We start from the raw sequence: 17,766 nt of genomic DNA on the forward strand, positions 1-17,766 counted from the left end.
CTCTCTGGTGAACTCTGGATCTCTACTTATAATTTAATTGTTAGAAAAAGCAGATTTGGAACAACTCTGAGGATTTCATTAGTTTTATACTGTGGTGGGCTCTTTCCTTGACTTTACCTCTCCTCCATCATGCATATTTTTTTAAGAAGCCTTGTCTACTGCTCTGTTCCTTATCTAACTAAGAGTTTAGTCCAAAGAAAATGCTTGCTGGAGGTAAGTAAAATCACAAAGCCAAAGATCTCAAGGAGCTGTCTTCCTGACCACCACTTGCATTAATGATATTCACTGCAGTAGGTTTTCTCCCTTAGAAGATCTGTAATGAAATGCCATTCAGCGCATCCTGTCTCCTCTGGAGTACACGAGTCCTGAGGGGCATTATGTCTGTGCCCCTCATGTTTCTGTTTGAGGAGAGTGCTTCTCACACACATAACCAAGACCGATCAACCATGAAGATTTTTTCCCCTTTTGACAGACAGTTATTGGAGCTTGAAATAGAAGAAAAGAATCTGAACAGAATGCCTCATACATGGAGGCTGGGAGCTTTCATCTCTCTTGCACTCGCTTTCCCATGCACAACCCTCTGTGTGAACTCTCCCAGACTTAAAATAGCTTGCACAGCACGGACAGCCAGAAAACCAAATCCATAGCACGCAGTCAGCAATAACTTGCCTCTGAAGATGTGTGTATACATTAACATAAGACGCATGGGCAGATACCCTTCATATGTATGGATTCAAATGATTTTTCTTTTGAACTTTCTTTTTTTTTTTCTTTTTTTCTTTTTTCTTTTTTTTTTTTTATTTTTTTGTAAAAAAGGAGGAAGATGTAGTTGATCATTACTGTTTTAATGTTTGGGCCGTAACCCCAAAAGTAGTTACCTTCACTAGGATTTTGCCTTTCAGACTCTGAGGGCTTGGAAGCTGCCTGCACTCTCCTGTGTCTACAGATGACAGGTCCAGTTTGTCCTGGAATATTCCTTTCAGGTACTGAGCAATCTTCCTCTGCTGCTGAATACTGCAGTGGTTCTCAATGGACAGTATAACTGGGAACCTGAGGAAACAACAACAATGCCAAGGGAGGTCAGTGGCGCCAGCTCACGGGGATCTTGTAAACCTGGAAAGAGAAACTGTACTCACTGCATTCTTAAATTCCTGGCAAATGAATTGACAATACTAATAATGATTAAAATGATGCTAAAAGGAGAAAGAGTAAGCATGCATTCAAGAGAAAGTTTTTCAAAGCAAATATACTTTGCCAGGCACAATGTTGCAGGATGGCTTAGTTTAGTATCAGGCAAGAAGTGAGGAATGTAATACAGGCAAACACGCGCGTGCGTGCGTGCGTGTGTGTGTGTGTGTGTGTGTGTGTGTGTGTGTGTGTGTGTGTGTGTGCATGTTTATGAAATGTGAATCCTAAAAAAATTTGTGATGCCGGGCAGTGGTGGCGCACGCCTTTAATCCCAGCACTTGGGAGGCAGAGGCAGGCAGATTTCTGAGTTCGTGGCCAGGCTGGTCTACAGAGTGAGTCCTAAGGTTGTGACAGCCAGGGCTACACAGAGAAACCCTGGCTCGAAAAACCAAAAAAAAAAAAAAAAAAAAAAAAAAAAAAAAAAAAAAAAAAAAAAAAAAACCCAAAAAACAAAAAACGAAAAACCTGTGATGTCATTTTTTTCATATTTATTCACAAGTGTAAATGCATCAAAGAGACTGATGCCTATCGTATCATTAAAGGCAGTTGTCTACTCTAAAAATACACCATCTCCAGCTTGAGACCTAAGGGAAAAATAGCGTGATGCAGCTTTGTTTTAGTTTAGTGTCTTCAAGTGTCAGACGTGTCAGGCTTCCCCAAATTATTTTTATAAAACAGAACACCAGCTTTCAGTTAAAAAAAAAAAAAAGCTGGCCCAGTGAGATGGGTCAGCCTCACAGCCTCAGCCAGTAAAGGCAGCTGCTGCCAGGCCTGATAACCTGGACCTGATCCCTGGCACCCACATATGGAAGCAGAGAAGGAATTCCTGCTGGTTGTCCTCTAACTCACACATGTGCAGTGTAGCATGTGACTAGACCCCCACCTTCCTGCACACATAAATGTCTAAAAACCAACTGTCCGTTCTACAGCAGCACACAAGTTTCAGTACAGGAAATGCGAGGTCATTCCCAGAGCCAACCAAATGCCGAGAGGTTAGCAAACAAACAAACACCGAACCAAAACAAAACCAAAAACTTAGTGTGCTTTCACATATTATTAGAATATATATGTGATATCTTCCTTCAAAGTATACAAACCAATATTTGAATTACCTAATACATTGGTGCAAAGGGGGGGGGGGGAGATTTTTTTGAGCAAGCACAAGCTCCAAAAGATGGCCCATGACCTCTTCAAATTAAATTCTGTATGAATTGCAACACTGGATGCTGAGGTCACAGACAGGTGCCTTCAGCGGGTGGTGGCTTGCCTTTCTGACTGCAGTTTGCTGGGTGGTTGGGTTCTCACATGGGTTCATCCAAGTGTGTTGTGAAGAGAAATCCACAAGCGAGCATCCCTGAGACTCCCTGCAATCATGTAGGTTTCAACAAAAATAATTTCAAATTCTCAAATCCCGTATAAAGAGCTCATGAGTGTTTAGTGCTGCCAAGCGGAAGGATGTCTCAACAGGAAGGAATTGTGAGACTCATCCCACCAAGGAGCACTGGTCAATGTCTGAAGGCCTCTTTTTATGGGCACGGTTTAGGGATGCTGCTGGCATCTGGCGATTGGAAGCTGGAGAAGCTACTAAATGCCCTACAATACACAAGATGGCTCCCTGCCTCATATGATCTTGCCCGCAAACGTACACAGTGCCAGAGTTAAAAGGCCTTGCTAAAAAAGGAGACATTAAAAATAGAAAAAAATTAAAAGGGCCAGAATTTGTTAATGTCCTAAACAAGTATATAATGTTCTCATTTGAAGTGTTTCCTATTTTAAAGATGTATTTACCACTACTTGATGTGTATGAGTGTTTCGCCTGAATGCAGGTGCACTCCTGTTGCCCACTGAGGCAAGAAGAGAGTGCCAGATGCCATTAAACCTAGAATTAAAAGTGGTTGTGAGCCAAATGATGTAGGTTCTGGGAACCAAACCCAGGTCTTCTGCAGGAGCACCAAGTGCTCTTAACTGCAGAGCAATCTCTCCAGCCCCTATACTTCATTTTTTCCCAAGGGTACTTAAACATAAAGTCAATATTGCATATTGCTGGCACCAGGCGATCCTCTGAGGTATGGGGTAGCACTGTTTTATATAATGGGAAACACTGAAATGTACGAGTCATAAAAATCACGGTTTGGAAGGCTAAATTTAGCACTAAATACTTCCTCATAAAAGATGCCAGAAACTAAATTTGTTACACAGCAAGAACAGCTTATTTGAAGGGCATCCAACCTCATGCTTAATTAATAAGACCAAATATTGGAAATTTTAAAGGCTACTAGCTTCTAAAATATTTTATGCAATCACAATTTTAATTTGCCTCTTTAATTTAAAAATCCTTTCTTGTATGCTTAGTATATTTATGGAACTTGCTAAACAGACAGAAATCAATGATTAATGAAATACATTTCCACATTTCCAATAAGTTTATCATCTCATATCTATATAAGAAAGCAAGTTACCAACGTTTTTGTCATGGTGTTATATGCTATGACAGATATATGTTCAAACAGCTAGGTATCAAGAAAGGGGGGGATTTATCAGCTGTGGGTCAAGATATGCTTCCCAGCTGGGCAGTGCTTAAATAATTTTGTTGTATGAAAATAGAGAAGGTGACTGGCATGGCAGGAGTGGTATTTAAAGTAGATACTAGCACACACTAGGTTGGGGGGTATAAAAGCTCCAGGCTTGTTGGAGAAGGTGGAAGTGAAAGACGGTCTTTACCAGCTGATGCTAGATCTCTGTGACGAAATGAAGGAAGAGGATGATACTGGAAGAAGGGAAGAAACCACACATGGAGGACACGAAGACATCCTGGGTGCTAGTCGCTTTACAGCAGCATTTGTGTTTCAGAAAGAAACCATAGCATCAATACAGAGTATGAGCCAAAGGGGAAATGAGAACTAAGAGAAGGCAGTGAGGTCAAAAAGAAGGATAAATCCCATGCATGTGTTGGATGTCTTATGTATCCTGAAGTCTCTAACGTTCAGCATTTTATTATATTTGATGCAGTGTCATAAAACTGTTATGAGGCAGAAGAGGTGGTTCAGCAGATAAGAGCCCTGGGTGCTTTCCAAAAGGACTAGGGTTCAATTCCCAGAACCTACACAGAAGCTAAGAATTGTCTATAATTCCAGGCCCAGGAGATCTAGAGCCCTTTTTTGACTTCCACAGGTACTGCATGAACATAACAACAGACAAAACACTCATACGCATAAAAATAAGGTCTCAAAAGATTACAAACTATTATCTATAATAGCTTGTTTCCAAGCTTTATGGGTTTAGAAATTTAAAAGTCATTCTTTGCAAAGATATTTCCAAGGAGACAGGATGAGAGAAAATGGGATTAAGAAATGAATGGATTACAAGAATCCATAAACTTAAAAGCCACAGTACTTGTTCTCAGTTGTTGCTTAGAACCAAAAGATACCCAGGGCAGTAGGAATGAAGCTGGAGGGTGTAAGGAAGGGGTGGAGCTTGGCTCCCAGGTGTTAATGTACTTACTCATTCTTCACGAATGCATGCTTGTTGATGGTCTCCACAACATCTCTGAAGAGAATTTTTGAAGTGAGAGTATAACCATGGTGGACCACTGGCTCTCCATCTGGGCCATCCCAACAGTCAACTGCCAAAAACAGAAGTTGACATCAACAACATAAGATGTCTGGAGTTCCTAAATATATCTGAAAGTACTAAAAACATTTATGATTATTACTAGAACTTATACATACTATAATTTTGACAAAGATGTGAAGACAAAGAACTGAACATTCTGGATTACTTTATGAGAATAAAGAGAGATGATAAAAGATTTGGGGTTTTTTGAGTGCTTATAGTTTACAAAAATATGCTTAAAAGTAAATCAAGACATATCAAAATTTCTCTTGGGAGTTTATCAAAACCAAATATACCTAAGACTACAATCTTTGATTTTTTTCTTTATTAACTAAAATGTATTGGACTTCTCCATATAAATCTTTTTATCTTCAGGTTGCTTTTGGTTCCAGCAACAGATAGAAGTTCTGCTTGAGCCTACTTTGAGGTCATACAACTGCAATATCACCTTTAGCCAAGGTTTCTGGATAATGGCTAGTCAGTCTAGAGATTTCAGACTTGCTCACCCCACACGTTTGTGAGCTGGCATCAAACTCACAGAGATCTGCCTGCCTCTGCTGTGAGCATTAAAGGAATGCACCATCATTCCCAGACTGAAGTGGACATTTCTAAAACCTTGTGGCATGGCAGCTGTACTGATCTCTTAACATAAGACCTTCCTCACGTGTTAGCAATATTGCTGGTGTTAACAAATATTCTTCACTTTCGGTTGTACGGAAGTATAGCATGTGTAATTCTGTTTAGTTGGTAGTGATGATGAATAATGATGTTATCGGCCCACATCCTACTGCACCAGGCTTTTTTAAATCATTATTTCAGACTGTATTTTTTGAATTTATAAAAACATTTATTAGAAAACAATAGGCTCTTTTCCATAGGCAACAGTTTCATACTGGCCACGTTTGCTGTGTCTCTTAATCATATTAAGAAGCAGACTAATCCACACCACTTAGGTTTATGCAAGCACACTCTGAGTTTGCAAAATTGCCTGACACATTTGCTAGAATGTATCACAATTTCAACACCTCTTGCCCAGACCTACAGTCCTATTTTTAAAGCAGAAATGATATAGCAGATAACATATCAATATCTTTCAAAGAAACAGTGCAAAATTTAAAAGGCACATCAGTACATGATTTGTTCTTCACGCCAACATATTTCATGTCGTAAGTCATGAAATAGTATTCTTTTGCTAGTATTTAAAACACAGGCAGACTATCTACAGGTGATATAGTTTCTAACATTTTGTGTCTGAACTCACTGGGTTTCTGCTAATTGAGGATAACAACACACTAGAATGGCACTGAGATTTGGACGGCCAAATTCAAGGCAACTATCATATAAAGGCTAACAGTGTGCTGGTGGTATTGGCAAAATACAAATAAATACTCTAGCAAATCCCTGTAAGACACACACCAGCCAGGCACCACAGGCACTGTTTTTCAACCAGATCACACAATAGAGCTCCCAGAACACCTTGACAAAGTGTGAATCATTCTGAAGGCCATATGGCTAGTCCAAGAACTTTTGTACTACGGGAATCTACAGATTTCCATCATAGTGGCTTTCAAGAAAAACAGAGAAAGCTGTAAGTAACTTAAACAGCATTATAGTCAGTCCATAATAACAAAAGTTTACCATATCATTAAGCAACTTAGGCTGGAAAGCAAGTGAATGAATGGAAGTATAGAAAAGGAACACAACCGGCTCACAGCTAACCATTGATCTGATCATGGGGTTCCCAACGGAGGAGTTAGACTGAAGACTGAAGAAGCTGAAAGGGTTTGTGACCCCATGAGGCAAGCAACAGTACCAACCAACCAGAGCTCCCAGGGTCTAAACCACCAGCCTGGAAGCACTTAGGGAGGGACCCATAGCTCCAGCTGTATATGTAAGAGAGGATGGCCCTGTTGGGCATAGGTGGGAGAGGAGATCCTTGATCCCATGAAGGCTGGACGCCATATGTGGGGGAATTCTAGGGTGGGGAGGTGGGAATGGATGGGTAGGTGGGGGCACATCCTCATAGAAGCAGGAGAAGGGGGGATGGGATGGGGGTTTCTGGGCAGGGGTGGGGGTGGGAAATGGGGGTAAAGGGATAACATCTGAAATGTAAATAAAATATCCAATAAAAAATAATTTAAAATAATTTAAAAAAAGAAAACAAACCAAAAGAAAACCCTTAACATTTATTAGAAATATAAAGTAATTTTAAAAGCAGTGCTGTATGAAAAGTCAAAGGCAAATCAGTGGCAAATAATACTCATCTAAAAATCTAACAATCCCATTATTTGGCTACAATTCACAGGAAATTTTAAAAGGTGTATTTTCCCTCCCATGTTCATTACATCACTATTCATAATAGCCCAGAATTGAAAACAACCTAAACATTGGTCAATTAATGAGCAGATCAAGAAAATGAGGAATACAAACTCAGTGTGATAGATTTCATTCAAATAAAGAATGAAATTGCATCATTTGCAAAAATATAATTCAAAACTGGAAGTTATTATATTGCAAACTAAGGGAGACACAGAAAAACAAGTACTTTATGCCCTCCCTCATAAGTATAATGTGAAGAAATGGATATAATAGAAGTTGAGAAATAGGAGTTGATGAGTTGATTGGTAGTTACTAGGGACTGGGAGAAAAAGTTGATTAAGTTATAGTTTGGTAGAAGTCCTGATGTATCACCATGGAGTAGGATGATTATAATTTACAATATTGTCCTGTATATTTCAAAAAGACAGAGGAATGTATTTTTGAAAATTTTCTACAATAAAGAGATGATAAAAATTTGAAAAGATTTAAAAAAAAAGGAAAAGAAAAGGAACACAATTTGTTTTATTTTCCAGAAAACCCACCTAACCACAGTCAGTCTCCCCCAAGTCAGCAAACATACCTTGAAGGAGAACATAACACAGCTCAAGTAATAGAGACAGAAAGCCACATCATCAAAGTAGAAGCTTGGAAGAAGATAGATCCCAAAGCCACAATACCTCATAAAACAGTATATATATATATATATATATATATATATATATATATATATATATATTCATTTTAAACTTTCATCCCCAGCAAAATCTGTTTACAAAAACCTCTGTAGATCTAAACATCTCTATGATCTGTTACATTCTATAGGACTGATGTCCTATAGGCCAGATGCAGGTGATTAAGAATAAAGCCATCTTCATCTAGATCTAGATGAATGCCTCTGGCACATAAAGACTTCCATGTGTCCATGCCCAGGTTGCAGATATGAACTAAGAACTTCATGTTACATGACACAAAGAGATTGTTGGAATCTGTAAGGGATCATATGACCGAATTTTAAGCGTTTAGAAACAAGTAAATATTGGAGCGCTAGGCTTAAGCATGAACAAAGCAAGAACTTCCCTTTAAAGCTCATGCCCCTCTGTTCAGTGCCAGGCTTCCACTGTGTCAAGTCATTCTCCTGTGATCTACTAGTCTTTATTTAGTCCCTTATAGGCAGTTCAGAAAGAGTAGCAGCTGCCTGGAGAATACTAGCTCAGCAGGGCTTGAATCTCCAGCTTGCAAGCTATAGGAACTTCAGTCACTTATATAAATCTGTGTTGAAGTTTCCTCTTAGTAGCTCATCCCACACCTCCTGGTGCTCGAAGGCTTAAATGAAAACAGGACCTGTCTACAACATGGAAATATAACCCATTTTTCTTTCCACAGTATATTGAAGTTCAAGGTGATGACCAAAGCGTCCAATATGAAAATGACAAAGTACAAAATAGGTCAAACTCACCAGGTAAGTATAAATATTCTTCTTAGCAAAAACTTTCCATAAAGAGTAGTTGGACATTTACTATCCAGTTACAGTTTATTTTAAAAGAAAAAAAATTTCAAGTCAAATGCCAGGAGAAGCATTTACTGACATAAGTTAGTGGATAAAGACTTGGAAATCTAAAATTGCAACACGAAGCCCAATGTGGCTTGTAGTGCACTGTCAAGACAAGGCAGAAAGATTGCAATGAGTCTAAGGCCAGTCTGAGCTACACAGAGAGTTCTTGAACAGTCTAGGCTACAGTGGAAAGCCCACAAACACACACAAACAAAAAGGCAAAGAATAAAACAACATCCTGTTTTATTCTTTCCCTGTGCCAGGGCTCTACATATTCTCAGACTGAATGAATATCTGGACCACAGGTGACATTTAGTCTTGAAAGGTCTCTTTGGTGATTGTGAAACAGAAAGAAGATAAAGAGAAAATTCACATCCCTGCCATCTGTGGCACAGTGTCTGAAAGCTCCCATTTATTTGAGAGTGTTAATACAACAAAAAACATGCATCCCTTATCATAAATTGTCTTAATGATATAACTATCCTTTTTCATATCCAGACAGAAGTGAAGAATAGAAGTTTTGGCTCAGTGTATGAAATCAAGCATAGGAACACAGTCAGGTTCAAATAGTGTCTTTTAAATAAAAATTTAAATGCCACCCCCCTCCATAGGCTCATGAGTATTGGTACATCCTTCGGTGGAACTGTTTGTGAAGGATTAGGAGGTGTGGCCTTGTTTAAGGAAGTGAGTCACTGGGGATAGGGTATGGGCTTTGAGATTTCAAAATTTCATTCTACTCCTAGTTGGCACAACTCTCTCTGGTGATCAAGTCTCAAGATGGAAGCTCACAGCTACTGCATTCAAATATCATGCCTTCCTGTCTACCTTCTGCCATGTTCTCTGACATGATGGTCATGGACCCTACTGAACCCTCTGAAACTATAAGTCCCAATAAATTCCTCATTCTATATGTTGGCTCAATTTTGGTGTCACAAGCAGGATAATGATTTTGTACAGATAAGCAAAAGAAGGGAAGTCTTGGATCCAAGAGGCAGGAAAAGTAAAAGAAACAGTACAAAGGAAAGCAGTGGCATGCGTTAATGGCATCTAGAGTAGACGGCCACTTTATGAATCTACAGAATGCCATTCTTGGCCTCCAAAGAAATGTTGGCATTTAAATGAGGGGCCACCCTCAGTGTGATTTCAGTGAGGCTAGGTGCCCAGGGCACATCTTAACATATCAAACCTGGAAAATTTTGTGAGCGTTAAGTGGTCAAGAAACAGAATAATAGCCTAGAGCAGAATGCCACCTCAAGACCTGTTACTTAGGTTTCTTCTATGTTAGTTCTTTGAGCATCTTTAGCATTGGGCTTTTAAGCCATCTGACTTAGTCACTATTGTTAATGGGTAGTCTGGCAACTACTGCAAAAATATTGTTATAGAATAAAATATAAATCTACAGAATCATTTTGAAGGTTATTTTATATAAACAGTTGGTTATTTTTTAAGATTTATTTTTATTTTATAGATAAATAGATAGATAAGTAGATAGATAAATAGATGTTTTGCTTGTACATATATCTGTGTACCACATGTGTATATGGTGCCCTTAGAGCCAGAAGAGGGTTTTGGATCCTTGGAAATTAGATTTGCATAGGGTTTTGGGATGCTATGTAGGTGTTGAGAACTGAAACCTGAACCTGGTATAACCGAACTTCATTATTACTATATCAAAGCAGTTGAATTTTGCTGGGAACATAGGAGGAGCTATTAACTCCATCCTCCTATTCCCTGATGATGTTTTCAGTAATTTGTTGATCTTCTTAGGCTCCCCAATCGGTCTTCATCTACTATATACAGGAGTGCGTGACAGCCTCTCTCTCCTATGTCCCTCAGAACATAAGAATTATCAAGCATGAATTTTTCCCAAAAGCTCATATGCTCTTCCTCTCATTGAAGACAACCAGCATCATTTTCCTCTCTCTCACGTGTGTCAGCCCCAAAACACACACACACACACACACACAGAGAGAGAGAGAGAGAGAGAGAGAGAGACACACACATATACACACATCTGCAGCATCAAATATCATAAAAAACATATCCAGTTATCAGCCTACCAGTTTGTCTGCCCATATTTGATTTTAACTACTATATCCATAGAGATTTATGAACCCTTTATCTTGCCAGGATCATCCTATTTAGTTCAGATATTGCTATCTAGACAATAGATAAATACATGGGTTTAAATGTTCCAAAGTCAATCTCAACTCAGCAGATGGAAAACCGTACTCATTTCTGCTCTTCCCTTCAGACTTCCATTAGCGTAGAACAGTGCCATCATCCACTCTTTGCTTCTCTGTTTCTCTTACTGAGCTTCTCATAGGCTTAGCTCCTCACAATTTAGTCACTGTTTGTTTTTAAGACACAAGAGAATGAATCAAGAATGTAATGCACAAATTCATCAACCCTCTTTTGCATTTTTATTTTGAAACCTTGTTCCTACCTAGCCTGCAACCTCAGTCACCCAAGTTGCTGTGTTAGGGGCTTGGATAAGCAGGACAGGCTTGTCCGATATTTCTAATTCTTCCTTTAAATAGTAACTGTGTCTCACAGTCTTCCAATTCAGTTCCCACTTCACCCCTCCCTCTATAAGCAGACATTATATGTGAGTGGGCCAGGCTATATCTGCATAGATAGCACTGTCTTATCTATAAGCTGAATACTACACCTGCACACTTAAAAACCCTTAGCTAGAGGACCACATTCCCCTTTCTCTGCTTCCTGATCTGGAGACAGAAGCCAGCAGCCTCATGTTCCAGACACCACAGCCTCCAGCTGCTCTCACTGTTGTCTTATCAGCCATGATAGACTTGCATCCTCACACCTCAGGACTAGTGAGATAAATTCCTCCTCATTTATGTTGCTTCTCAACAAATATTTGGTCACAGTGCTGAGAAAGCGACCATTACAGAAAAGTGTACCGTGAAGTGCCCACACTCGTGTGATACACCTTACCATGTGACTCAGAGGCCTCTGGAACCAGTGTATGGAAAGAATGTCGAAGTGTTCACAGGGGCTGTACATGAGACAAGCTCTAGCATGTTATTAATATGCTGTTCTGGTGTAGGTGTGTAAGTCCAGGATGCCAACAGAAAGGTAGACAGTGTGAAACAAGAACTCTATTAGGAGCTACTCACAGTAGACACTGTCAAGGAATCTGCCTGTGTCCAAAAACTTTAATGAAACTAGATCCAAAAATAATGGGTTAATTGACATTGCGAAGAAAATCTGAAGATGGTAACATTAAGGATGTGTCATAGTTACTGTCCTTTATATTTATCCAGATTTACAGCACAAAGTGGAGCACAAAGACATGGAAAAAATGTAGTTCAGTGAAAGAAAAAAAAACTTAAAAAAGAGCACAGGGCAGATGGAGACAAACTGGTTATAATTATTAAAGGAGTGTGGCTCAAATGGTAGAGCAGATACTTAGTTCTTGAGGCCCTGGATTCAAGCCCCAGCAATGAGCGGAGGGGCATTTAGGAAAAGCCAGAGGTTTGCGCCAGACACTAACAGGTCATATGAAGACAAGACACCAAGACGTGGCACGATCTGAAGCTCCACAATGAAACATATGTAAACTCATTTGAAAACCTTTCGTTTGACATGAGAGTTTCTCCTGCTTGAGCCAGGCTAATGAAGGAAGTCCTTTCTCAGGCTCAGCCACAGAAGGACACAGGCCACTTGCAGCGATGATCCAACTGGGCCAGGATACCTGACTGGTGTTCACCCTGGTAGACTTCATTCTTGCTTTGATTGAATTTTTCTGGGCTAGGGCCCCATTCCTCCATTTTGGAATGGTTATATTCTCTGTGCCACTGTATTATTTTGGGAATTTACAGGAGTCTCCCAGTTATGAGAAAACTGAGTCTCAGAAGAAACTGAATCTTAAATAGTATTGACTATTAAGCCCTTGGAGACTCTTAGGAGACTAAATGCATTTTCTATTATGAGTTTAAAATATAGAGAGGTTTAGCTGGGGATGGAGGACCCACTTAAACATGCACAACACTATCCATGAGCATGGAGCCCAGATGCAATAACAAACGAGGGAAGGAGACAGCCTGATGCCTAGCTAGCGTTCATCTCTCTCCGCTTCCTGGCTGCAGATGCAGCATGAGTAGCCACTCTATGCTCTCACTGCCTTGCTGTCCCCGTTGTCGTGATCTGGTCTCTTCAAGAAGTAAGCCAAAATAACTCTTTATCTTGGAGCTAAAATTCTTTCACTGGCCCCTCAGATCAAAATTTGAACCTAAAACCATTTTGCCTGGCCCAACTCTCTTTGATTACTTATATTTTACCCCACGCTCTACTGGTCTACATGAGCACTCCTTTACCATGCCTGTACTTCAAGCAATGGAATTTTTATATCACACTAATAGTTCTATGTACATGCTTCCTGATAATTTGCAAGCTCTTCAAAGACTAATATCACATCTTATATCTATTTCCTCATCACTTAAACTGATTAGCAACTTAATAAATATAGACCATGAAGTCTCTTCAAAATAAATAGCTCTCTGCTACACTACTTTTGCTGTGTGTGTGGTTTTTTTTTAAATATCTTTTCAGGAAGGTTATTATTTTTCACGGGTTTTTTAAATTTTATTTTTATTTTTGCAATTCAAGGTATGTTTCTCAAATATTGGCACATGTCTCTGTCCCTCGTGATTTAACAATAAGGAAACAGAGGAAATAATGAGTTTATAATGGAGAAATATGTCTTATTGGTATAGAAAGAGCTTTGGAGCCTCTGATATTAAAATGGCATATTAACTAATCACACCCAAGCCCAGACAAACTATACTTACCTTCCACACACCGACAACCCTCTTGTAGCACCCGTGCATACATGTCCACTTTGGATTGAGAAAGGAGCTGGTCCCCAGTCAGGTATGTATTGTGGGATGAGGCAATGTAGTAGTTGCAGAGGGGCTGATCCATGTCTTGGTACACTTCGTGGTGCAAAGGGTTAAATACATCACAGGCAGGGCTACGCATGAAGTTCGTGAAGCCTTCAAAGGAGAGAGTGAAATGCCACAGCTTTCACAGAGTGTCTACGTAACTGATGCCAACAGAGACAAAATGGTCAAAGAACATTCATAAGCAAATATCGGGATAATGCTTGTGGTGACACCTGGGGCAGTGAGAGATCTGCCTGATGACAGATCAAAAAAGTAGGACTTTGGGGAACAGCTATTTAAGAAAAATTAACTGACATCTCTTTAAAAAGCATTTATTAAGTATTAATCTCAAGTTATGCTTATATAATGTGCCCTCAGAGATGATCAATGTCATATTATAGCCAGATTTAACCTCAGTCAACCAGCAGCTGGTAAGTTGGTACAATGTTCTGAACACCAGCACAAGGTAAAGTCTAAGGCCAAACTTAAGGGCGGCCTAAATTCAGAGGGTGACTAACTATGAAACTTGTTTTGGAAAAAGTACTGCCAATGACTTTCACATAAATAACTTTAAGATAATGCTTTGTTTGTGCAGGAAATAGACAGATTTTGTACAAGCTTTGCTTAAAGCCCGAGTAGAAGAGGCAGCCATCACCATGGAATTTATGAAGAAAAACATAAGTGACCAGAAGTGTTCGTTGTTATGACAGGTTGTCTCAAGTCTTTGAGACTGGATTGGTAAAATCCAATCAGTAAATGTCCTCTGAGTCTTCATAGTTTCTTCCTGGTGACCTTTATGTTGATAACTAGAGACTACATTTAATTGCATCTTTAGGGGGAAGCCTTAAGAAAAATATTCATATCTAATCACAGTTTTAAGAGACCCAAGTTAGTTTGTCTTCTTCTTCTTTTTTTTTAATAGTTTAAATGATAGGAAATTTTAAATTATTCCTCTTCCTTTTAATTTTCTTCCACCCCAGGAAATAAGCATTAAAGATTCCTCATCAAGCCAGGTATGTCAATATGAGCCTCATTGGTGAGCACACGCTTCACACGCATACAACCTATCTACACTGATGATGGAAGCAGGTGAATTCCAGAAGTTAACAGTCAGTTGTGGCTTTGCATGTTCATGGGGAAAGTTAAGTTTACCTGAAGTCTTCAGTTAAAATGATCTGTTCTGCTTGGGAAATTCCACAGCCTATAATTTATTTCTCTACATATTTCAAAGGCATATAGCTTATATATACTGTAGCTATATTTATACCATATTTTTAAATGTATAAATCCTAGGGGTTAGCTTTTTAGTGCATAATGATAAGTAAGTTATTTAATTTCTTTTGGTGTTACTTTCCTTACTGTTAAATAACATGGGAATATTGACAAAACTTCTGTTTCTAACAGTTTCTAAAAATTCTACCAATTGAAAAAAATAAACCAATTTCTAACATTTTGGTTTTTTTTTTTTTAAAAAAGAATGTTTATTTTCAAGTCACTACTTTTATAGATTATTTGTCTGGGGGCTAAATATTCCTCCTGAAATCATCAGTACTACTTCCAAGAAAAAATTCTAGAACTGAGCAAAGTCCAAACATTTTTTGGCATGCATCACGCACAATAGTAGCTTAAGAGAGACTGCAAATATAAGAGAAAAACAAAAGCAGAGATCTGCTTTGCATGAAAATATATGCTTTCTGGGCTTCACTGAATTACTTAAATTCTACGAATACTTCCAAGTTTTGCTTCCTAAAAACTGTAATAAAATTTAATGTAGCAGATAGGGGAGACAGAGAGATTAGAGCCATTGGTTACCTTCTATACCGAGGACGTTTTTCGCTTTGTTTTCTTCAGAAACTTCAAACTTCTTTATGATGTCCAGACAATAGTCCAGTGTCACATTACTCATCTAAAGAAAGCAGAATTGAAAGAAAGAGATTTCTAGGAAACAACTTTCTGTCAATTACAGTGTGAAGTACTCTGTCAATGAGAGTTGAAGGTCGAGTGAATCCACTCTCATCCAGTCCCACAGCCTTCTCATGCAAGTAGCATCTCAATAGCATGATACAGTTTTATTTCTAAGCCTCTCAAGATAGTAGTTACAATCATTTTTGTTTTTAAATGTGCACAATGTGCACACGCGCCTGCTGTAGGAAGAACCCTGAGCCTGTTAAGTGAGTCCTGAGTCAATGTGTGCTGTCTGTTGAGAAAGGCATGGATTCTTAATCACTGAGCCATCTCTGCAGCCCCGACAACTGTCATCTACATGTCTCAGTTTATAGATGACATAACTGATGTGGAGATAATTAAGTGATATCGCAAAAGTCCCAGAAAAAGCAAAAACCAAGGTTCACATTTGGATCTTCTAGATTTGAAGTCTAACCCTTTTTCTTACATATAGATCTAATCCCTTGACATTGTCTTCATTTCTCCTAAAGTATTTGAAGGCTGTTTGGCTTGTCAGTATAGCTGAAACTTACAAATCATTTGATATGTTACAATTTTCAAACCAGTTACTGGATTCTGATTTGTTGCATGTTTAAAACTGGCTTCGTTCTGTTCTGTTCAACACTGTACTTTAAAGTCTTCTAGAAGAGGAAAAGTCCTCACATCATAGTAAACACACACAATACAGCTGAGTTATGGGAACCTGTACAACGTCTTCACATTCTGACCCTGCAGATCTTCAGACTTGTTAGTTCTCTAGAAACACATTTCCAGCGAGAGAAAATCCCAGAGTCAGTGGAGTCAGAAATGATTACATTTCTCATGACCACGCTTCCCTAGCACATCAGACACACAGCTGAAACTGAATTAGCAAATTTTAATATTGCTGAACTTATTTTTTATTTTAATAACTTGATCTATTATTGAGTAAGTCGAAATTGTGGTATTAATGACTAAGTACAATTCCCTTAGATAAACCCTGACTCTTTCCTCCAAAGGCAACAAAACTAATACTTAATATTTGTTTTTGAAACTGATCATCACGCTCCTTTCCACTTCATACACGTGCCTGTTGTCTTATTATGTTAAACAATAAGGCTTTCTCCCTTTGTCTGTTATCCCACTGTGTACCTACATAGCACATACTGAAGAATCTGGCCTTTAAATTATCTCAACTGTGCAAGCATTGCACATTGGTGACTATACTATGCAGTAAAACTTAATAGTCTACCACAAATATTTCCCATGATTCTAATGGCACCTTGGTATATTTTTCCCATAACAGCAAGAGAAGAAATGGCCTCTGAATTCCATTGTCCCTTTAATAACAGTGCCTCTTTTAAGCTTGTCTGATTTAGAGCTCTGATGAGCTTTGGAACTGACTTCCATAAGAGATCTCTAATCTCTAACAAAGTCAAATGGCTGCATTTTGATGCTGTTCTGTACATATTCAGTGAGTTATCATGCGCGCGTGCATGTGCACACACACACACACACACACTCACAACTTTTGTGATCCTTTATCGAGGCAGAAAATTCTAAGTTAGAATCACCGCTCTTGTGTTTCTCGGCTTCCAAGTTGTTTGGGGAAAGTCCTGATGTGGTGCTTATGCCAACCCAGTTTATTCATCCTGCTTCAGCTTACTTCAGTTAGCTTTGGTCTTTTTTTTTTTTTTTTTTTTTTTTTTCCTTATAATAATGAATCTGATTTGCATCTGAGTGGATCATGTTCCACAGTGTTCGTGGTCCTCAACTGGTGTCTCTGGAGATTCATCTCATTCTAAGCTTATCATTTTTTGTATTGCTTGATAATTTCCTCCCAGCTCCTCATCTGTCCTCTGCTTTATAAACCCTCCACTCTGCTTACCTCTCTGCTCTCAAACTGTAAGTTTCCTGGAACTCCTTTTTCCCCTCGGAATCTTTTCTCATGGTGTCTCATTCTCAGCTTACAGCTATAACTGTCTTATAACGTTACCAACCAGCTTCTGACATTTCCTCTTCCTGTGTCATATCTATTCCACCTCCACCAAGTTTCTTGTTTCAACTGGTTTGTTTCCAGTTTTTGAATAGTACAGAATTTCCTCACTCACACAGCTAGCCTGGTCAGTCTTAGGGTTTGAGTGTAGAAGAAGAAAAGTTTAAAAAAAAAAAAAAAATCACTCCCGGAAGGGGTGGGTAACAAAGAGCCCTAGAGAGGGGACAGTAGAACACAGGTGGGTAAGGGAAGAGAATAAATGGAGAATC

At 38.9% G+C, this 17,766-nt stretch overlaps 1 protein-coding gene across 3 annotated transcripts in view; it reads right to left on the minus strand.

Annotated features, from left to right (window-relative positions):
• Positions 1 to 17,766, minus strand: part of Plch1 (phospholipase C eta 1) — a 195,880-nt gene that overhangs the window by 44,517 nt on the left and 133,597 nt on the right. For all 3 annotated transcript variants that reach the window (XM_076932471.1, XM_076932469.1, XM_076932470.1), the window contains 4 exons: positions 15,391 to 15,484; positions 13,486 to 13,689; positions 4,690 to 4,810; positions 879 to 1,050 (listed from right to left, as the gene is read on the minus strand). In XM_076932471.1, the coding sequence (XP_076788586.1) occupies positions 879 to 1,050; positions 4,690 to 4,810; positions 13,486 to 13,689; positions 15,391 to 15,484 (591 nt within the window). The remainder of the gene's footprint in view (positions 1 to 878; positions 1,051 to 4,689; positions 4,811 to 13,485; positions 13,690 to 15,390; positions 15,485 to 17,766) is intronic.

This window comes from Arvicanthis niloticus, chromosome 4 (genome assembly GCF_011762505.2).
Source record: "Arvicanthis niloticus isolate mArvNil1 chromosome 4, mArvNil1.pat.X, whole genome shotgun sequence".
NCBI classification, from domain to species: Eukaryota; Metazoa; Chordata; class Mammalia; order Rodentia; family Muridae; genus Arvicanthis; species Arvicanthis niloticus.